Source organism: Nomascus leucogenys, chromosome 12, assembly GCF_006542625.1.
Source record: "Nomascus leucogenys isolate Asia chromosome 12, Asia_NLE_v1, whole genome shotgun sequence".
Lineage (NCBI taxonomy): Eukaryota > Metazoa > Chordata > Mammalia > Primates > Hylobatidae > Nomascus > Nomascus leucogenys.
In genome coordinates this window covers 21,443,605-21,466,842 of record NC_044392.1, presented here as the reverse complement: position 1 = coordinate 21,466,842, position 23,238 = coordinate 21,443,605, and the positions used below count along the sequence as shown (strand labels likewise).

At 46.0% G+C, this 23,238-nt stretch overlaps 1 protein-coding gene and 1 long non-coding RNA gene across 2 annotated transcripts in view; one reads left to right on the top strand and one right to left on the bottom strand.

Annotated features, from left to right (window-relative positions):
- LHX4 (LIM homeobox 4) overlaps positions 1-14,961 on the top strand; it is a 48,189-nt gene extending 33,228 nt beyond the window's left edge. Inside the window, exons 3-6 of the mRNA XM_030823918.1 lie at positions 2,399-2,601; positions 7,373-7,527; positions 7,817-7,988; positions 10,170-14,961. Of these exons, the coding sequence (XP_030679778.1) occupies positions 2,399-2,601; positions 7,373-7,527; positions 7,817-7,988; positions 10,170-10,564 (925 nt within the window). The 3' untranslated portion in view covers positions 10,565-14,961. The remainder of the gene's footprint in view (positions 1-2,398; positions 2,602-7,372; positions 7,528-7,816; positions 7,989-10,169) is intronic.
- Positions 5,657-10,179, bottom strand: LOC115837599. Its single transcript, XR_004032596.1, has 2 exons — positions 9,497-10,179; positions 5,657-8,674 (listed from the first exon to the last, which is right to left on the bottom strand). It is a non-coding gene; the product is annotated as an uncharacterized LOC115837599 (long non-coding RNA).
- Positions 14,962-23,238: the final 8,277 nt, after the last annotated feature.

The window sequence follows — 23,238 nt, the reverse complement described above, 5'->3', positions numbered from 1 at the left end:
GCTCTGTTGCCCAGGCTGGAGTGCAGTGGCATGATCTCAGCTCACTGTAGCCTCAACCTCCCTGGGCTCAGGTGATCTTCCCATCTCAGCCTCCCAGGTAGCTGGGACTACAGGTGCACACCACCACACCCGGCTAATTTTTTTGTATTTTTTGTAGAGGCAGGGATTCACCATGTTGCCCAGGCTGGGCTCAAGTGATCCTCCTGCCTCAGCCTCCCAAAGTGCTGGGGTGACAGGCGTGAGCCACCACACCCGGTGCCTTGTTTCATTTTAGTACCTGCTTTGCAAATTGGCCAGGATTGGATATTAAATGTATAGGCCTTTTGAAAACACTCTCTAGTAACACGTGTGTAGGCTTCTTTTCTCTTTGTTGTACACACACACACACACACACACACACACGCGCACACACAGTAGAGGTGGGTGCCTGCCAGCCTTCCTCTTTGATCCAGGTGATGTGGTTACACAGCAGTTGTGGAGGACCTGGTTCTCACCTGTGTTCTGGGAGGTCCAGAACTGTCCAGAGCCGACTGTGTGCTTTGTTCTCCCACCTCAGATTCGGCCATCTCCGTGCACATCCTCTGCAAGTATGGTGCTTTATCTGCTGATTTATTTATTCAACAAATATTAACTCTACTTTCCTGGGTCCTGAATCCCCTTAAGAATCTGATGAAAGCCCAGGTCCCCTCCTGAGGCACAATTTTGAACAACTTAGCAGGTAGTTTACAGGCCTATTCCTGACCCTCAGGCAGAGAACTCCTGCTCTAAATGGGCCCCATCTCTCTGAAAACCAAGAGGCATTCCAGGAATTCAGAAGCCTGGGGTCCTCCCAAGCCACCACCTCTTGTCCCTTCACACCCCAACACCCTTCTTATACCCATCTCAGAAGAGTGTTCCCTGAAGTACACTCTGGGTCTTTCGGGATTACCCACGCAGACTTAAAGAACCCCACTTTTCTCTGGGATGCCGTGTCCCTGGTGGGGGGCATCTGAGGCTGCTGCTGGCCATGCCTGTTCCAGGCCCCCATAGCCCCCTCAGCCCCCTCAGCAGGTATCATTACTGCGTAAGAGACCCATCATTCTGCATTAATCTGGGATTCATCATGATAGCCATGACCATAATTAATTTATTTGGTATTAATGTGGATGAAATATGTACTGTCCTTTCAGGGGAAATCAGGCTGCCTATAAGCATTAGTTAAAAGGACCATTAAAATCAAACCTTCCCCAGATCCATTAGGCGAAGTCTTTCATCCTGAAGAAGATAAAGTTCTGCTGTGTGAAATGTCATGAATAATTAGGTTGATTGCTGTTTTAAACTCTGCCCTTGCTTTCCCAGTGCCTCCTGCCTCCCTCCTGAAGCGGGGAAGGCTCACCTGCAGCCACGCGCCCTCCTTTACTGTCCCTGTCGGCCCCCAAATTTCCCTCGTCTCCTGTGACCGCCGGCATGCTTCTGTTGGTCTCTATGACCAGAATGGGGAAAGGGAGCAGAAACAACCCCACTGGACGATACTTTCAACGTGTCAATTTCTCCTTCCTTCCCGGCCTTGGCAGGGGGTGGCTTCCTTGGTAGAAGCTGCCTTGGTGGCAGCGGGTGGCTTCCTCTTGCCTCGGTGTTGTTCTGGAAAGGTGCTGACCAAGGAGACGTCTGAAGCAGCATCTTCCAAACTGCAATCTGCAGACTCCTTGTCCCGAATGCTGTAGGGGCTGAAAAGTGCAGCTTCCTGGGCCCTTCCCAAACCACCAAGCCCCAGGCCGTGCGTGCATAGGAAGGGGATGGAGGCAGGCTTGGAGAGCTTTGTGTGTGCAGAATGGAGGTGAGGGGAGAAATGGAGGCAAAGAAGAGAGAACAGCTGTTAGGAGAGCCTTGCTCTGCTGACAAAGAGCATTTTCTCCGCAGCGTGCTGTCCCCTGGCCAGGCAGGGCCTCCTGCCTGGGAGTGTGTGAAAAGGTGTTGCTGGGTGCTTTATACACACAGCCTGTGGCACATACAGTTCCCTGTGAGGCTGTCCTCTGGGATCAACCATAAGGGTGAGGAAGCTGGGAGGTGGAGGGGGAGACAGCCTGCTTTGCGGGACTTAGAAAGTCCACCTGCTCCCCCTGTGAATTGATGGGTGTTAATCGGGCAGCTGGAATCCGGGGGCATCAGCTTTGGAAAAGGTACCTGAGGGAGACTCTAGTTCTCATTAGTCCCTTCTTTGGTGGTTGAAGAGTCCCGGGCACAAAGCAATGAAGCTAGATAGAGGCAGAGAGGACCAGACGGCAAGCTCTGGGTGGCTGGGGGTGAGGCTCGTGGAGTCCCGGAGTGGTGGGGTAGGAGGGAGGCTGCTCCAGGAAGTTGGGGGAAGCCAGATCCCTCGCTCCCTGTGTGCCCTAATCCTTTCCTGCTGCCCTGACAGGCGCTTCGGCACAAAATGCACAGCCTGCCAGCAGGGTATCCCCCCGACCCAGGTGGTCCGCAAGGCCCAGGACTTTGTCTACCACCTGCACTGCTTTGCTTGCATCATCTGCAACCGGCAGCTGGCCACGGGGGATGAGTTCTACCTCATGGAGGACGGGCGGCTGGTGTGCAAGGAAGACTACGAGACGGCCAAGCAGAACGGTAAGCAGCATGGCCCTGCATGGTCCCCTCTCCAGCCTTTGTTCGGGCCACGCCCTCTGCCTGAGGTGCCCTTCTCCTGGCGTCCCACCTGCCCATCCCTCAGAGCCCTACTCGTGCACCGCCACCTCTGAGAAGCATCCCGGATCTCCACACTGAGAGTTAATGCTGAACACCTCCCCCGCCATTAGCACTCGCCGGCTTCATGGAATTGTTCATCCAGCCATGGTTCCTGAGGGCCTGCCTGTCTCCGTGGTAGGCTCAGAAGCAGCCAAGAAGGTGGTTGTTACCATGGTCGCGGCCTCCTCCCCTGGGTGGAGGCTGGGGTGCTGAGGGGTGGCTGGGAGCTTGGTCTGTATTGGACACGTGGGGCTGCCGCTTAGTTTTGCACATCAGGGTGCACGTGGACCTCTCAGCAGCCCCTGCCTCAAGAGGCCGTCGGTGAGAGCCCAGCACTGGCCTCTGCACACTTCATACATCTTGTATTTCTGTTAATTGTGTTCTGTTCGCCTCTCAGACTGTGGGCTCCTCTAGGGCAGGGGCTTCTGGTGTTTCTGCAGCAAGTGCCCAGTGAGTGCGAGGCAGGACACCACATGCCAGATTCAGGGAGGCTCCATCTCAGCAATATAGCTCCCTCCACCCACTTCAATACAGCTCCCCCCACCCCTTCACCACAACCACTGCAGGGCCACTGCCCATGGTGGCAGCAGGAGCTCTGCATGGTGGAGGCTGAAGTCAGGTCCTGCATTTAGCAGCCACCCCTGGAAAGGCCTAGCTTGGCCTGGCAGCAGCGGCTCTCGCCCTACATGCCATGCTCTGGGCAGCCTGGGGACTTTCCAGGGTAGAGTCCAGAACAACACATTCCCCATGCTCCCCTCACAAAGCCAAGCCGGACACTTTGATTCCTGCAGCCCTACCTCTGGCTTCTTACTCCCAGATGCACCCACATGGTCACGGGGTCAGGCCCTGGCTCTGAATTTGGGATTTGGCCAAACCCAACATGATAATCTCAGATGTGTGAACACACAAAACATTAAGTTCCTTGGCCTTTGACTAGAATTTTGAGCAACTCAGGGTGTTACTGTGCAAAAATGGCTCTTGTTGACAGCTCTGGGCTTGATGAGAAAAAAATTAAGCAACAACAATTTTATGTATCTCCTTTTAGATCTTTTCTGGGCCAACACACGTTATACAGATCTCATCAATAATGGAGAAACTGGTTTTTTGTTCAATGAACACAGTACAAAATAAGGGGATTGTGGTGGTGAGGAAGCAGAGGGGATTCATAAGGCCCTTTAGGTGAGCCAGCTGGAGCTGGGTTTGGCTTTGGTCCATGGCAGGAGTGGGCAGGGCTTCCTGTCTCTTTGAGGACCTTCCCTCCCACCACCCCCACAGCTCTGGCCTTTCAGGGTGGACAGAGGCCTTTGACCTCCTTCCTCCAGAGACCAACCCATCCCAAGGCTCTTTGCCTGCATGTACTAATCTGCTCTGGTTTCTTAAAACTCACTCCATGCTACTGCCTTGAAGTCAATTGTGATGTCATGGGAGATCCCTTGTCAGGGATGAACCATCACAGCAGATGGACTCACAGATACCAAGACACCTTTGGAAGTCTGGTGCCGTTCATCAGAGATACTAAGATGGCACGACCTCCCCGGCCTGCAGCTGGTTCTCATCAGAGGCCTCATTTGGACTCTGAGCACTCTCAGCTCAGCATCTCCTGACGTTGTGGGTGGTTCGAGAGACAAGAGAAACAAATGCAGATTGGTCAGAATCTGGCTGGGGAGGTGGGAATGACATTGTGGTGCTCACAGTTTTATTGAGGAATATTTGCACCATAGCAGACCTCTGCAGGACGAGGGGAAGATGCTGGACTTGCTGTCAGAAGCTGGCTGGGCATCCCCCACCACAGGGAGGTCTCCTGGCAAGTTGTAGAAGTGGCTCACCCTCGGCTTCTCAGCTGTCTATGGGGGATCATAGCATCTGCCACGTAGGGCTGTTTTCCTGAGGTTTAAATAGGATGAGGCTTGTGAAATGGGATATGAAATAAGAGTGAGACCGACGTGGAAGAGAAGTGCAAACAGGGAGGTGAGGTGTGCTTGAGGTTTTAAAGCAGCTGAATGTTACACAGTATTACTGGCTTGTTCCCCGGGTCCTTTCCTGACCCCACCCCGGCTATGAGCAAGGCAGGGATCCTCTGTCCTGGGCAATCGGTGATCCTTGGAGCAGCAGGGACTTCTGTCCACTGCAGAATGCTTGGCTGTCTTTTCAGGTTGTTTTAATTCCTCCTTGCTACTCTCAGCCCTCCTGCAGGCTTACAGTTCCCTCCCATTAGCTAAACAAAGGATCTCAGAGCAGTTACTTGCACCTTAGTGTGAATGATTTTGTTCACTTGTTCCGTCTCCCTGGATATTTGCATTTTCAATATAATGAGGTTGTGTTTTATGCCAGGGACAAGTTCTAGGAGACCCTGCATCATTCAAAACTAACATATTTTAAGACTAATTTTCCCATAGGAATTAATGTAGAGTGTGTGTGTGGGGTGGTATATTCTGAGAGCACATAAATCCATAACCAGTGAAGGGTATCTTTGCCTTAATGCTACTTTTTATTTTCTCAGCATTATCTTGAATACCTTGTGGAACGCTCTCTCCTAAATTAACAGCCCAGGGTATCATGGGCTCCCTTGGCCTTCCTCATAGCGTTTTATCACATTTAACTTCCGTACCAAAGTTATTGATTTTTGGGTACATTTTTCAGCACGAGCACTGCCACTGCTACTTAATGAATACTTGGATGACATTGTTATAGGATATAAAAAAGATTTTAAATTATAATAACAGTGAATGTTAAAATAACAGCATATTAGTTCCCACCATTGCAAGAAGAAAATCCTGTGCGTGTGAGTAGCAGTGCCGAACCAGCGGGCCACCAACGAGGATGACAGGTTTATCCCAGTGGCGCTGCCATCGGGCTGTGGTGAAAAGAATTTATAATTCCGTAGGCTAAGCTATTTTGAAATTAAGTGATTCTCGAGGAATTAAAACATTTTTGGTGATTGCATTATTTCACATTTTTTAATATAAAGATTGTATCCAAGTGCACTATTTCCCATTTGCATAATTCAAAGTTGCATCAGACACTCCCGTGTAGACTATAAATATGCACAGAAGGGACAGACTCCTCAGAATGAAAAGGAAGGCATTTTGGAGGTTCCCCTTTGTCTTTTGGAATGAGTCTCTAAGTAGTGTAGTCTCTGCGGCAGGGGCTCTGGAATCCCTACCCTTCGGGTTCAGGGCTTCTGGGAGGGAGTTGGGCCACAGTAGTTCCGGGATGACAGTGGCCACGTGAGAGAAGAAAACAGCCCGAGGAGAAGGGAAGGCACGGGTGTGTCCCCCCTCACTGTGTGCATGCATGTCCTGGCTGCACAGCTGCTTCATTCCTCTAGTGCCTCCCAAGACCAGGGCAGGCCGTGTTGCCCTCTGGACCTTCCAAGGGTGAAGTGAGTTACTGGCCCAAGTCACTCACTCATCAAGAACATTGAAGCCAGGTCTGCTGACTCCAGGGAGAGCCTTGTAGATTGTGAGGACTGAATGCATATAAAGTCCTTAGTCAACACCAGCACATGGTAGGGGCTAACACATGTTGGCTATTATTGTTTCTGAGAGGGTTTTCTTGAATGGAAAGAAAGGAGAAAAGACAGAGAGGAAGTCAGGAATGTCACAGAGACACTTTCCGGGGTACACAGGTCAGCAAGCACAGAGAGCAGAGCTGCCCAGGCCAGCTGCTGACTTTATTCTTTGTGTCCTCCAGGGGCACGGTGGAGAAAAGGGCAGTAAGCCTAAGTGCTGGGAGAGGAAACAAACCTTTACATTCACCTGTGCTTCCGAACACACCCACGCGCCTCTCTGTACCTGACTCTGAATGGAACAAACCAGACTTTAACTAACAGGAACTTGAGCTTGTTCACTCCAAATCTGTCGAGGACTTTGTGTTGATCAGTCAGTGTGTTGCCCAGAACATTCCTTAGACTAGTTTTCTCATAAAATTTTGACTACAATCCACAGTAAAACTCATTTTACATTTCATCTCAGTACACATATTCATACAATAAAAACTGAAGTTTAATGAAATGATCTTGCCATTCCATTCTCTTCATCTGATTTCCTCTTTTAGTTTTGATCCACTAAGTTGACTTTACAGCCCACGAGTGGGTTCTGACCCATAGTTTAGAAACCTGCTTAGACACTGTTGGGTGTGCAAGCTCACCCCTGGCTGTGAGCCCAGCAACGCCAGGGCAAAGGTGACATGGCTGTGGGGAAATGGGAGACTCCCGATGAGACAGAGGGGAGGGCATCCAGGGTGGCTTTGAACACAGACTTCAACCTGGCTGTTCACCTTCACAGCTCTGGCAAGAACTCATGAGGATGTGAGAGCAGAGTGTCTGTCATGACAGGGACATGTGTGGAATTGGGTACATTCATTCAATCTAATGAGACTTCTGTGCAGCTGGGCTGGCAGGGGGAGGGGAGAGGCAGGGAGCTGAGTGGAGAAAGGACTGCTGTCCTCACTTTTCAGTGGCTCGGAAAGGCCTGTGGTGCAGGAGTTGGTGCCATGAGAGCGGGGACCTCTCCACTCTGATGTCCCCTGTGCCTCGCACTGTCTTGCCTACAGCAGGCAGGCTTAGGTGCAGAAAGGATGGAAGGGGGGTGTGGGAGGAGGCACAGCTGCTGCATATAGGCCGAAGCCAGTAAGCAGTGGTTTTTCCTTGCAGATGACTCAGAGGCTGGAGCTAAGCGGCCCCGGACCACCATCACAGCCAAGCAGCTGGAGACATTAAAGAATGCATACAAGAACTCCCCCAAGCCTGCCCGGCACGTGAGGGAGCAGCTGTCCTCAGAGACAGGCCTGGACATGAGGGTCGTACAGGTGAGATGCCAGCACTCCTGTGCCCTCCGGGGATCCCAGGCCAGGGGCAGGGGTGGAAGGTGTCCTGAGTGACATCAGCTCACGGGTGGTTGGGCTCAGGGCCTGACCCCAGGGCTTTTGCAAGAACTGAAGACAGAGTTCTGAGGCCCACCTGGGGAGAGGGGGCGGGGTGCATCGCACTCCCAGACCTGTGCTCCAGTCTGCTTCCAGCCGCTCGCCTTGGGGGTCCTGGGGGCTTTGGGTTTGTGGTGGACGCCCCCTGAGTGTGTCCCTTGTGCTTGTGTGGCAGGTTTGGTTTCAGAACAGAAGGGCCAAAGAGAAACGCCTGAAGAAGGACGCAGGGCGGCACCGCTGGGGGCAGTTCTATAAGAGCGTCAAGAGGAGCCGGGGCGGCAGCAAGCAGGAGAAGGAGAGCTCTGCAGAGGACTGTGGGGTTAGTGACAGTGAGCTGAGCTTCCGAGGTGAGCAGGGCTGGAGGGGACAGGCCGAGGCCTTAGGAAAGTCCCCTGGGAATCTGTAATCCCTGGCACTCAGGAGGGATCTTTCTTGAGGCCTTGGCAACTCCCTCCTGAACACAGGCTTTTCCTTGAGACTTGCAGTGAAGGGTGGGGGAAATGGTAGTGGCCCTTTACCATGGGACAGGAGTAGGAAACAAGATTGCTGAGGTCTGGAAGCTGGGATGGGCCAGACCCCGTCCTGTGGCCCCAAGGCCTCCCCTCCCCTCCTGCTGACTGGGGCCTCCCTCATCAGCCCACACAGCTATGAACAGATGATGGGGTTCCAGCCTTGTGCCCCTAGCCCCTCTCCCATCTTTGTCCCCTTTGCTGGGACAGTGGCCTACTCCCATAGTCCCCTAGAGCCACCCCTTCCTCCAGTCCCGGTGGTGGGGAGGACATGCTCCGCAGGCTTTTTCCTGGGAAATCAGTACTGTGAGTGCATGTGAGATGGGGAACTGGCTTCACTTCCGAAATCCCTTCCCCCACCACTCACTTCATTCTGTCCCCTGCACACAAGCTTTGCAGCATGCGCTATATTCAAATTCATGCATCAGCAAAATTGTAAATTACTGCATGTTGTGAATCCTCAGGTTGTTTGCAAAGAATCATAACTGTTCTCAGGTACTGAGTTCTCAAATGTGGAAGGTCTTCTGTGGAGGGGGGAAGGGGAAGAGTACTCAACTGGCGATCAGAGGCCTGGTTTCCAGCGCGGCCCTGCCAAATCGATTCGCTTCTCTTGAGCCCCAGTATTCCCAAGAGGAATACCACATCTTTGCCCGTCTCACTGCATTGTGGGGATCAATGAACACAACCAGCTGTGGGTGTGCTTGGGGAAAGCCTGGCACATTTGTATACCTGGAAGGCATGATCGTTCCCACAGGGAGCCTGTGGCTCCCGCAGAGGGCCCTGGTCATTCGGGATGACAGGTATAGGCAAAAGGCTAACTCATGGCCATTTGACAGTGGAGTGGAGCCTTCATTTTCCTGCTCCCTTTAAAGAGCATGAGCTCCCCCCACCATGTTTTTTCATAAGGGGAATGGGGGGCAGGCCTCAGAAGGGATGGAGTGTTGAAGTCTAGTCTGGGGAGGCCTTATTTAGGGATTGGTGCATAGGCCCAGGTGGAAATAGAAAAGGAAGTTTGTGGGACAGAGGATGGAACAAGTCGCCTGCCAGGACCACGATGCCCTGGGAGGACTGTAGTTCAGTCCAGAGGTCAGCTGAGCCCTAGAGGGCAGCCTCCTCTGAGAACACAGGGGCCGTGAGGCCTTGGGGACAGCTCATGGGACTAATACTCACCTTCTAGGCTTCTTGACAGGATTGGGAAAGTCACTTAATCTCATCTGGGCTGTTGAAGTCAACACCTAGAACATACTGGATTGTTAAGCTCATTTCTGTTGGGTGCAGGTGGGTCCCTGGGCTGACCTATCATTGGTTTCTCTGGGAATAATTACTCAAAGACTAAAACTGCTCACCTCTGTTGGAGAGATGAATTCTTTCGAGTGGCAAAGATTCCATTAGATCCCCTTAATTAAATTCTTCAAGAAAAAAGAAGGTTCATTTGCCTTAATCAAGTCAATTCTTTGTCCCCAGTGAAGAGCTTATTGAATACAGACAGAAACCAAGTCCTTTGATATTGAACCTCTCTTCCAGATAGACCAGAAGGATTTTGTACAGATATCTAAGAGTGGTCCTCAGCTTCCCTGACCATACGGGCCTGCTTGCTTCCCAACCAACTAAACCAAGCCCTTTCTCAGCTTGAAAGCTTTCAGGGTAAATCTTGTCAGCATGTCGTTTCCATTTGTGATGTGGAGACATCTGACCCACCCAGTCTTAGGCATTCATCCTCCTCAGTGTAGCCAGAGTATTAGTACACGAGCCACAAGGGACCAATGAGCTCACCAAACATTTGTCCGTCCTTCTGGGACCTGGGAATTGTCTTTGCAGGTGTTTCTTGTTTTTCTCCTTGGCCTGGGTTGGCCTCTGGATGTCAGACTGCCATATTGGTGTGTCTGACCCATGCCTGGCTGCAAGGCAGCTGCCATTCTTGGGCGTCTTTCCTGGTCACGTGTGTTCCTAGGTTGTGAAGAGCAGGGGACCATCAGAGTCCTGGCAGCTGACAATAAATCTCCGTTCTTTTGTCCACAGAGGATCAAATTCTCTCAGAACTTGGCCACACCAATAGGATTTATGGCAACGTGGGGGACGTTACAGGCGGACAGTTAATGAATGGGAGCTTCTCCATGGACGGGACAGGACAATCCTATCAGGACTTGAGGGATGGGAGCCCCTATGGAATCCCCCAGTCTCCATCCTCCATATCGTCCCTGCCATCCCACGCTCCTTTGCTCAATGGGCTGGATTACACGGTGGACAGTAATTTGGGCATCATTGCGCATGCAGGGCAGGGAGTAAGCCAGACGCTGAGAGCCATGGCTGGGGGACCCACCTCTGACATCTCCACAGGAAGCAGTGTAGGCTATCCCGACTTTCCAACTAGCCCAGCCTCTTGGCTCGATGAAATGGATCATCCTCCTTTTTAAACTTCTCTCCTCCCCACCCTACCTGCCCTCCTGGCTTGAGAGAATATCTTCAAGGATCAAAAGAGACTTGCCTTTTAAGGATCGAAAGTACGCCAATGTGAATTTCCATTATTTTCAATGGAAGTCCTCCACTGATTCCTAGAAGGCTGTGAGACCACACTAGGGCGTTGTTTTCCTGGGGAAGCAGTGGGAGAGCAGCCTCATCTCAGAACACAGCACAGGGGGTAATGGCCTAGAGCTCTAGGGACACTGGCTTGTTGCGTTTCTCCCCTCCTGTTCTGCTTAGGGGCTTGGCTGCTCAGTGCTTTGGTAGCACAAGGTGACTGTGATAGGCCCCCTTGGCCTTTGGGAACTTTGCTCCAACTGGTGTGTCTCACACAGTGCCTCCCAAAACACTGCTCTCATCAGAACCGAGATTCCTGAGGTAGAGGCCTCACAGCCCTTGAGTAAAATAAAAGTGATTTCTGGACCATCCTTATTGAACCCTATATTTCAAAATGAAAAGATCAGTTATTAAAGGTCAGTGAACACTTTGATGGCCAGTTTGATATTAAAAACATGCCCCCTCCTTTTTTATTTTTGCTGTGAAGATATGAATTCTTTCCTACAAACCAGAGAATATGAGTTTGTTTTGGTTTTTAAGTCCCATCTATATCATTGACTCTGATGGCAAGAGGTGGTTTTCATTGCAGGTGACTGAGGCTGAGCTGAGTAGTCCTGGAGACTGCCTGAGTTGTCCCCTTGGTGCACAGTGTGCCTTCTTCAATTGCTTGTATCATTTATTCCACAAGACAGGCTGTGGGCTATAAAATGAGCAAAACTAAAATGTGGGAAGAACAAAATGACAATCAGTGAACATTTATAGACACATTTGGATTCCAAACCTGCAGTCTGTTCAGCCATATCGGCTGATGCCAGTCTTCCAGAGTTCCCCATCCCTTGTAGGGTGAAATATTTGGAGTCTGTTTTGAAGGAGTTGGTTTAGATGAGCTTGCAAGTCTACCCCTCTGCCCCCTTAATAATGAAAGCCTTCTCTGCTGTCCTAGCTGACTCAATTGGAGGACAGTTTTCGTCATTTCCAGGAACTAGCAATTTTTTTTTGGCCTACCTTGGTTGGGAAGAATAGGGAGCAGCCCTAAAATTGTCCAAAGGGTTCTAAGTGGTCCTTGGGCTGCATCTCTCTGGATTGCTGGCTGGACACCTGCCATGCCTTGGGCTGGAGTCCCATGGTCAGAAAGCCAGAGCTCTCTGGCCAGTGGTGGTGCAGGGACTCCCTGTTGTGCAGATTTGCAGTAGCACATCACTAAGCCTGAGGCCAGGGCAAGGCCAACCCCTGCTTTACGAGTTGCCACTCCTGCGACAGACTGCACTGCTGTGGGAAACACTGTCCTGAATGGTGCTGCAGCTCCCACCCACCTTGTGCACCTACCTACCATCAGGAAGCTCTCCATGTGCAAACTGGAATTTAGCCAGCTGGAATTTATTCCGGTCCCTCTGGGAAGCTGTGGTTTGCTTCTTCTGGCCTCTCATTCTCTTAAATGAGATCAGCAGAGTAGGAAAGGGTAAGAAGGCATTGCCTTTCTATCAATCAATCACATGAAGTGATGGGGCCAGAGACCCTAAGGACCCTTCCTTCTACGAATGGTTGGTCACCTTTTGAGGACTGCAAAGATTTAGGCATGTCAGGCAGCCTAAAGGAAGAATACACAGTTCCTCTTGGACTGCTTCATCTTTTGTAAGCCCTTTTCCAGGACTAAACTAAGTTCAATTAATTTCTTTAAAACAGTAAATTCCAGGATCAGCCTTTGGGCCATCTCTTCTCTGACCAATTTTATAGTGTACCCTCATTTTTTGGTGTGCTGTACTGGTCATGATTTTTGCTTGAGGAGTCTGCAAACACAGACACTTCTCGAGGTTCCATGTTTATGGATGATGGTGTGTTAAGCCTAGCCAATTCTGTGCTACTGGGAGTTCTCCAATTGTGAACATTGGGGTGGGGAGGAAGACACAAATGCCATGTGAGGAAAGGAAAATGCAGTCGTCTTTTTGGAGGATGGCTTTTTAAATACACCCTTCTTAGCAGGCTGCTTAAAATACACAGGAGAAAAGGCTCTGCTGGGCAATGAACCAGTTGAAAATCTGCCCACCCAGATCACTGTTGCAGGTTGACTATTTGGCTTAGCAACTCATGGGATTTCAGAGGCCCTTGAAGTTTTTGGTGAGTATAGTGTGGGGGAGAGCAGGCTTTTTAAAGGCGGTGGGGGGGCATCCTCCTCTGTGTAGCACTGTTTAAGATCACTGTAAGTTGACCAGTTTTTGTTTCTCTAAGTAAGTTAATCATACTAATTCCCAGTTCAACAGTGGAAGGAGAGGCCTTCCTCATTTATACTAATATAATAAATCTCTTGAGGAACTCAGTGAGCAGTTGACGAAGTCAATAGTTCTTTGGCATCAGTAGGGCTGGGTAGCTGGAAAAGCCCTTGAGAGCACTGGCCTGAAAACCAGGAGAGCTTTGTTTTCCAGAGCCACCTCCCCAGAAAGCAGCAAACATTGCTGCCTGTTTAGAAGCACAGCCACAGTAGGTCTAAGATTTTAAATCAATATCCCTGCAGGTGGGGTTAGCATTATGGGTGGGCTGGTGCCACTAATGAGCCATTGCATGACAAAACTCTTCTGGGGTTTGGAAATGGAGAAAAGCCGGGCAATCATTACCTTTAGCTTCTCTTAGAGGCACTCCTCTATTGCTTGCAAGTCTATTATGGGGTATAAAGTGCTACATGATAGCTGTTTCCCGCCTCACTAAAATGACAGGGATGAATTTTAAAAATGAAGTGAGACCTTCTAGACGCAACCATTATCTGCAGTGCCTGGCCGGTCGACTTTAGAGTAGGAAGCTCCTGAATCCAGGAGCAAATTAGTTAAAACCCCAAGTTCCAGTGGTAACTGGCATAAGCAAAATGGAAACTGAGGGGCTATGGAGGAATCTCTGTTTGTTGGAACATAATGAAACCATGGAGGAAATACCAGATTTAAGGGCTAAGAAGCTGGCCCGATGGGTAAATCAGTGTTGGGAGTCAGGTTCTTGGCCCTTCAAGGACTTGCTGTGCAACCTCAGGCAAATTCCTGTCAGTCTTTGTGCTTTCTCTTTCTTGTCTCATTTGACAGTTATGAATATAATGTAAAATAAAGATCAACTATCATTGATAACACTGTTCCTGCAAATGAATACTGGGAAGCATCAGGGAAAGAGGAAAAAATTAAGACACAAGAAAAGCATTTGGCAGTGTCCTTAAACTTTTGGGGGGCCAGTGTAAAGCATGAAACCTAGTAAGATAATTGGGCCATTAGATCTTCATCATGAAGCTCACTTTGCAAGGAAGTGTAAGAAATCTGTAAAACAAGACATTCCTATCTATCTCAGAAGCTCAAGCTGGTGATTTCCAACGGCCTCTTTACAGGAGGAGGCTCAAGGCTTCTGATGAGCAAAGGCTGTCTGTTGTATGACAGTCCACTCTCTGCACCTACACTCCCACATGCCACGACTCACAACTTGGTTATAACCATGAAAATAATCATACCTCCCCAGCCAGCAGGGTCTGGAAGGCCTGAGGAGGCTCATTTTTAAACATTGCACTTTAAAAATTGGAAACCGTGAGATGAAGAAAAATTCAATTAAGCGGAAATGAGTTTTGTTTTATTGCCTGCTGCTGAAGGGCTCTGGGCATGCTGAAAGCTAAATAAAAAGCACATCACTGGCTCTCTCTTTCTTGGATTGGTCAATTGGCCCTTTTTGCAGTAGTTGCTCCAACTGTTCTAAACACAGTGAGTGACTGGAGCCAAAAAGAGAGAGCTCAGCAAAGTCATCCCATCCACACTCTGCTTGGTAGGACCACACTAAAAGCACAGTTTCACGCTGCTAGCTCTGGTGAGGAGACAGCTGCAGGTTTGGGAGGTGCACCAAGCATTCCTTTGCTTAGGGAGGCAGAGCACAGGTGAACAGAGGAAGGACACCCCCACTCTCATCTGTTGCCCACCAAGAGGCAAGAATCACACCAACTTTCCCACTTGAGGACTGTGTTCAGCCAAACAAGCAGGTTCAGGGCTGCGGGATTCCAGAAGTTGCTCTGAGCTTGCAGTCAGACCTCAAAGCCCCAGATCCCCTCAGCTCTGGATCGTTGCCCTCATCCTTCACAATGTAAATTTTGTACAGTTAAAGAGAAATGAAGTCTCGTTTCCTGGGAGAGAAAAAAAAAAAAAAAAAAGGACCCACCCATCCTTATTTATTGCCATGTGACTTTGGAAAACAGAAGCTGGTGCGTTTGTTTGTATATGCCTCCTGTGTGTTGGCATGAGATGTGTACGGTAAAATTATGTAAAATAAATATGGAAATTCTTTAGATGCTGATGTGTCTTGCTTTTCATTTGGTTTGCTGGAAGTTTTTTCTCTTGACATAAATAGAATAAAAACTGAGTGATGTGAGGTCCTTTTATCATCAGAAGGAAACCAAATATACAACTCTGAATGCCAGAACTATTATACTTAGAGCCATGAAATACCAGAACTACTCAATAAAGGACTGACTAGAGGAAGTTCCCTGGTTTTTCTAATAGTCATTTCCTGGGCACAATCCTCTGCCCCCAGACTTAGGAAATGAGCAGTAGAAATGTTGACCATATAACTTTTAGTTCCTGTTTGTTCAGGGCATTTTTTATTTTTTTTTGAGACAGTCTTGCTCTGTTGCCCAGGCTGGAGTGCAGTGGTATGATCTCAGCTCACTGCAACCTCTGCTTCCTGGGTTCAAGGGATTTTCGTGCCTCAGCTTCCAGAGTACGTGGGATTACAGGCATGCGCAAACACGCCCGGCTAATTTTTTGTCTTTTTAGTAGAGACGGGGTTTTGCCATGTTGGCCAGGCTGGTCTCGAACTCCTGACCTCAAGTGATCCGCCCACCTGGGCCTCCCAAAGTGCTGGAATTACAGGCGTGAGCCACTATGCCCAGCCTGTCCAGTAGCATTTTAAAAGTCCTTCACACTCATACATTTTTCTTTCTAGAGAATGTATATGCAAGTGTCTATATTTACAGAGGGACAGAAACACCTCATCAGAGTCATCAGGGCTCCTGGACAAACATTTTCTAGGAGAATCTCCATTTAGGTTTTTTTTCTCTGCAGGAGCCTTTATTAGCATGCAGACCCTAAGTTTAGCTGGAATGGAAACAGCAACAGAGACTTTTTCATTACATTTAAAAAAAAAAAGTCATAGCATTTCTTTACAGCTGGGATTCCACTGTGGAAAAACTACAGCTTCTTTTCCCCATTAGTCATTAGTTTTGTTTGCTGAAGAGAAGATCCAAAGCAGTGGCATTGTCCAATATGGTAGCTACTAGCCACACATGGCTATTTAAATTTAAATTAGTATTAAATAAAACTAAAAATTTAGTTCCTTACACTAGACACATTTTAGATGCTCAATAGCTTCATGTGACCAGTGGCTACTGTACTTGGGCAACACTGATACAAAACAGTTCTATCATTGCAGACGGCTCTATTGGACGGTGCTCATAGAGTCTCGTTAGGGAGAGTGGGCAAGGAAATCTCATTCATCACATCTTTAGCTACTAGTTATCCTGGAATACTTGGTGAAATATTCTGAGACTCCTTAGACAGTGGCAGTGCCAACTTCTCTGCCACCTTATTGTGTGTGTGGCATTTCCCTCTCCCCCTTTGTTTTTTCTCCTTTCCTGGACAGAGAAAACTCAAAAAAAAAAAAAAAAAAAAAAAAAAAAAAAAAAAAAAAAGCACTACATAGAACAATTTACTTAGGTACAAAGCAGGTTGGGCTCTGGACCTCTGAGTTCTCTAATGCTGCCACCGGGTTGTTGTGACTTAACCTAAGTCCTAGAACTGCTTTGTCCCCTAAAGTCTACCCACTTAAACCGGAAAGTTAGTACCTCCCAGGCAGAATGCCCAGTGGGATTCTTGGAGGGATTAAAGGTCTTTTAGTGGAGACTCCCTCTGCTATCAAGGAGAGTCATGATCCTTTGCCAAAATCATCTCCCGTGGTAAGTGCTTTATCAGGCTGAGAAAGGCAAGAGACCTTACTGGGTTATATACCAAGGAAGGGTGGAGAAGATGAGAAGTTCAAATGGGAGTGAAGATATTGGTAGGGGAATACAGAAGGTGCTGTACATAAGGTCTTTTTTTCTTCACTAGCCCAGTCTCTTGGGTGGTAGTTAGGGAAATTCACAATGTGGCTAGGAAGGGTTCTGTTGCTCCTAAACTTGGTTACTCATTCCTGAGGCACCGGTAATGGGCATGAGGATTTTGGCTAGTTTATGCAGTATATACCATATTTTTGGGTAGCCTAACTTGTCTTCCATTCTCAGCCCCTCATCATCAGCCTATGTCACATCTTTGTTTTCAACATACTATCAACTGTTTTGAGTATAGCAGGTTCATTGGACCGCTTCCACTTTATCCTCTAGTGTACACAGCTTCCACCCAATGCTAACCTAGTAATAACTTTTTGGGATTATAAAATGGATGCAGCTCACAAAGGAGAGAAGATCTGGTCCCCCCACAACAACCCCCTTATTTTAGTTTGGCCACTGGAGACTGGCTCCTGAGCAGCCTGATTTTCTTTCTGACAGTGGTTTTCCAAAAAGAGAGCTGCTTAAAGAATAAAGGAAAGATATCACTAGCCAGAAAGAAGTAAGCAAGACTCACTCAGGAGAACAAATGGAAGCTCCGCAGTCGGTGTTCCACTGCTTTCCTGTCCTTTCCCCTTGGGCCCAGGATTCTACTCAGCTAAAATCACAAAAGGGAAAAAAGAAATGAAAGGCAAGTCAGTGTGTTGCACATTTGAACTGATGGCTAAACTGGAAATAACATCTTGAGAGGTGATCCTCAATGTATCTGCATGTATTTCCTTAGGTTTGTTATGTGAGGCACAGTTTAAAAATTGTCCTTTACAGTCTGAAAGTGTGTCCTTTGCCACACTTGCTTAGAAGAATGCTATTTCATTTTTATTCAGAATTCCTGGTGCCTTTCTTCATAAAGTCTCTTTGCCTGGCTGTGCAGGGGAGCACTGATCAAGCTCAGTATGGATGATTATTTGGCTCATGACTGCCACAGGGAAGTAAATAGTTCAGCTACTACTGTGGAGAAGTACTGAGTTAGGAGGGAGAAAAAAAAATCAATGTTTATAAAATGGGGCCAAATCATTAGGAAAAGGGAAATTTTATTATCATCCTTCTAAAAGGAGTAATACAAATAAACCATCCAAAACTATTAAATAAAGGTCTTTTAAATGATTAGCTCCTGCCCGGGGAAGAGTATATCACATCCTTTCAGAGAAAGCAGGCATGGGCTTTTGCATGTAACATCTATCTCTTTTGATCTTTTAATTCATTTTCTTCTGTCATTTTTGCCATTGTGATTTCAGGATTTTCCTTTGGAACACTTTCTTTTTGGTGATTTTTCCTTTGGCCATCTCCAAAAACACAAAAATTGAATTTATGTATTACACACAAACTGGTATGTTATTCTGTAACTAAATTGGGCAAGTTACAGGGTGTCCTTGAACTGGTCAGAGCTTACAAGGCTCACAGAGGCTGAGCTGCCTCTAGAGTTGTAGGAGAGGCTTTTTAAAAAAATTTAATGATTTATCTTTCTCTTGCTTGCCAACCCTGGACCAGGATCTCCTGTTGGCTGGGAGGGGTTGGGGATTTGGGAAAGGCTGGGAATTGCTTTCTGCAAGTAAAATATAGACCCAAAAAAGGGGTCTTGGCACACATTTGCAGTTGGAAATAAGCAGTTAAAAAAAAAGAGCGAGAGAGACCATTAAAATGGTAAATAGATTTCAACAGATGGCTTCTGCACAGCAATGGAGAGCCCAGGCAAGGACTTTGGGGTTAAATCTCATATTTTAGTCACCTGGGACTAGCTTATTATTTCAGAAAAACAAACATCCATAAAGTTGACAGCTCCTTCCCCTCCTCTGAAGTGGAATCCTTGAAGGTTGCCTCCTCACTGGCCAGCTGCCTGCAGATAGTGACCTAGGGAATTGAAAGTCACTTTTTCGACACCTGTCAACTGCAGGGCTTAAAGCTGGAGGAATACAATAACTAAGAAACTACATTACTGATGGGCCAGAACTTCTATACTCAGTATGTGTGTGCTGGCTTTTTAAAAAAAATCATTTTAACATTTAATGCTCCTCAATTAAAGTGATTCCCTGGAGTGGATGCCAAGCTTCGTTTAGAATGCGCATTAACCACTTTCTGTATTGGTAGTTAAAGGCACTGAGGGATTTAAACAGCAATCCACAAGTCTGTTCAGTCAAGGTTTGGCGGAATAAAGCAGATTATAAACAATAATATATGTCTTTCTTTTTTTTTTTTGGAAGGGTTCCAAACTCACAAACGGAGCTAAAGTGCTATAAACATATCCAGGACTAAGCTTTGGGCTCCACAAATGTACTCTATGAAAGCCATGGGCAGAGGAAGTGCTACTTTTTATCCTGTGTGTGTGCATGAGCATGTACTTTAAAAGAGCCTTTTATTACACAAAGTGTCCATCAACTGAACTTACCTTCTAAATATTAAAATGGAAACCGAGATTGCTACGCAAGTGAGAGGAAAAGTAAATCCTGCTTTTAGTGCGTATGAATTTGTAGCTGCTGCCTAGCACAGTCCATTGGAAGTCACCTGTCGACTTCTTAATGCCCTCATAGTCCCACATGTTCAGCCACTGCATCCAGTAGCATTAGGTTCAAATGGTGACTTTCCCACCTCTGAGAGAAACCCACCCTGAGTGCCTAGAGCTCCACCATGAGACAAGGGCATGCTGTCGGGCAGCTCCTCCCCTGGTTTTCTCACCTGGTTTTTAACTTCAGTGTTCTATCGTTTAGGAATAAAATCAGCAAAAGATTCTGTCATGCATAGAAACCAGTCTGTAACTTGTGAACACCCTGACCTGGGTTTTAGGACCAGGAATACAAAGGAATAGTGTCCCCAGAAGTGATTCCAGTACATGCATGCCATAAGAGAGTGAAAAATGTGAAATAATTACATTTGTTTTGTAATTGTGCTAAGAAAAAGTGATACAACAAAACACACGAAAGAAAATTTTGAAGAATTCAAGTATAAAAGAAAAATACAGTTTGAGTATCCCTAATCTGAAAACCAAAATCCTAAATGCTCCAAAACCCAAAACTTTTTCAGCGCTTACATGTCAAAGGAAATTCTCATTGAAGCATTTTGGATTTTGGCCTATTGGATTAGGGATGTTCAACTGGTACGTATATAATGCAAATATTCCAAAATTAAAAAAAAGAAAAAAACACCCAAAAAACCAGAAATCAAGCATTTCGGATAAGGAATAGTCTCCCTGGACTAAGAAATAAGCTGTGAATTCCCAATAACTATACATCATTCATGCGAAGTGATCCATACAAAAGTCATGACAGGAATATTTCAAGGACAAGTGAATAAAGATTAAATAGCTTTACCTGTTCAATCCTCTAGTGTAATGCCAATTAATGCATATTTGAAAATTGACCATACTTGGTGCATAATAAACATTGACTGACAAGCATAAGAAGGAAGCACATTTTTTCTTGAGTCTGATAATCACTATACTTCAATCCAACATCTCTTTGGTGAAGACACTGTGAATGATTACTAAAGTAATTAAAGATACTCAAGGTAAAGTTCCGATAATAATCATAACAACTTTTCAAATCACATGATTATGAAAGATGGTATTAAGGTCTTTTTTTTTTATTTGAGAGACGGGGTCTTGCTCTGTCATCCAGGCTGGAGTGCAGTGGCACGATCTTGGCTCATTGTGACCTCTGCCTCCTGAGTTCAAGTGATTCTCCTGCCTTAGCTTCCCAAGTAGCTGGGACTACAGGCATGTGCCACTATGCTCAGCTAATTTTTGTATTTTCTGGTAGAGATGGAGTTTTTCACTTTATGTTGGCCAGGCTGGTCTCAAGCTCCTGACCTCAGGTGATCCGCCCGCCTCAGCCTCCCAAAGTGCTGGAATTACAGGCATGAGCCACCGAGCCCGGCCGATATTAAGGTCTTCATGGTATAAAACGAAAGCTCAGTGTGTATATATAAAATCCATCAAGAGGCCTGATAATGCACCTTTGAGTATGGCTGCTTTTGTTTTTGCTTTTGCTTATCCTGATAACATAGTTCAGAGAAACTTTTGGACTTGATATGAAAGGCCTGGATAATCACCCTGATTTTGAATAAATAAGATCATGTGGCCAAGCCTGGTGGCTCTTGCCTGTAATCCCAGCACTTTGGGAGGCTGAGGCAGGCAGATCACTTAAGACCAGGAGTTCTAGATCAGCCTGGGCAATATAGGGAGAAAAAAAGAAATTAGTTGAGCCTCGTGGTGTGCACCTGTGGTCCCAGCTACTTGGGAGGCTGAGGTGGGAGGACTGCTTGAGTCAGGGAAGTCAAGGCTACAGTGAGCTATAATGGTGCCACTGCACTCCAGCCTAGATGACAAGAGCGAGACCCTGACTCAAAAAGATGAAAAAACCCAAAAAACGGCATAACTGCTGTTATTTCATTGAAGCTAAGATATAATTGATTGTAAGAAACATAAGCTTATGTATCATAAGAAAAAAATGCTGGCAACTGAACTACGATATGCCATTGTTTATAAAAGCTATCCAATTTTGGATATGTTAAAATGAGAACTGCACTCCAGCCTGGGAGACAGAGTGAGACCTTGTCTCAAAAAAAAAGTGAAAATAGGTGCATCTCAGAACTGATCAAATATAATATTGTAACTATGATGAAAACATTTGACTCAAATCACCTTAGGAATTGGGATTTGAAATTCACTCATAAATATTTAAACTCAATATTTTCATTACTAAATTGTAGCTGATGGGTTACATACCTATTCTATGATAAATATTTATTTATGAAGGGGAATTTTTAAGGGCTTGAAGTTTGATAAAAGCTTTCATGTTCAACTGAAGCATATATTTGTCTGGACGCTAAACTCTTCTGCAACCCAAGCTCAGCTCTGCTACAATCACACACATTATTCATTAATCTCAGAGATGCTGTAGTGTACATGGAATAATAACCCACAGCCAAGTAGTTAAACCTGGCAGGAAGCTAAGAAATACTTACTTAATAGAAAGGTTCACTGGATTATAGCAACCTTTTAGCTGGAAAATGCTGAAACATTAAAAAAAGATATACTAGATACAATTCCAGATATTATACGTTGGTTGTTACCCTTCTACCTGACAAGCATGAGATAATATGTGGCCAGTTGGCTGACTTCTTACATCTTTATTAGAAACATAGTTGTAATAGGTTTAAAAGATTTAGTTTCTGATTGGTAATTCACTACTTTCTATGAGACTTTTCAAGATATCTCAGGTAGTATCTTGAGATATCATATAATTAATTCTAAATATACATAATACTGAGAAAAGGGAATGCCATGGGCCTAGAACAGTGTTTTAAGGCACAGGGAGATGATCTATAGATTATTATATGATAGCAAGGTTTCTGAAAATTCAGACACTCATGAATAAAGAATAGAGATTTTGGAAATTGGCTTTAGAATGTATTTGAAAATGTTAAGTTGATGGCTGTTTTTAGTGATAGTTTTGAACATAAATTTGAAATTTTTAAAATAAAATAAAAGATAAGTTATATTCTTTGCTTTAAAACAAATCTATACAGTTTTAGATGTGGCAAAACAGGTAATAAAAAACTTGTCTAAGAAATATCAAGTTCGAATTGCAAAAGAGAGATGAAAAAAGGAATTCCTTAATAGCTTCTTGCTCAAATACCCTGTAAATTAAAAATGAATAAATGGTTTTTGATTTGCTAATGTCTTAAAAATGCACAAAGTAATATCAATTAAAAACTGCATGCATCATCCTGGTGACTTCACTATAACTAATGTATGTTTCTTAAAACACATTCAATTAGAGTGGAATGTGAAAGACTTAAGCTAAACAGCAGGTTGCTATGTAGCTAGGATTGTGGTGAAAGAACAGACAATGAAGAGAATGTTCTACTAGAATCACAGCATTTCAGTATGTACTAATATGCATATCACTTCCACAGATTAATTATTTCAAAAATGAATCATCTTGGTGAATGATTTTGGTTTATATCTCAGAAAATAAGAAGTTAAGATAGAAAAATCACAAAATAAACAGCACTAATATGCCTCATTTCTGTTATAGAGGGGCTTGTTCCAAAGAACAGGTTAGCTCACGCTAATGAAAATCTTCACCGTTGAGGACTATACTAAGCAAGTTTATTACTCATTATTTTAATAGTAACAACTGTTAGAAAAATTATCTTTTAAGTGGTTATCTTTGCATCTCGACTCATTTTTTATTTCATTTCTCTTCCTATGTCAACTATCTACTTTCCTTATATAATAGTAAAAGTCAGTGAATTCCCCAGATGGAGCCTTTGGGGCTTACAGGGAAAATGTTGGGAGCCAGTTTCAAGAGTGGCATACCTGGCTGGGCACAGTGGCTCACACCTGTAATCTCAGCACTTTAAGAGGCCTGAAAACTGCTTGAGGCCAGGAGTTTGAGACCATCCTGAGGAACATAGGGAGACCCTGTCTGTACAAAAGATACAAAAATTAGTGGGGTGTGGTGGCAC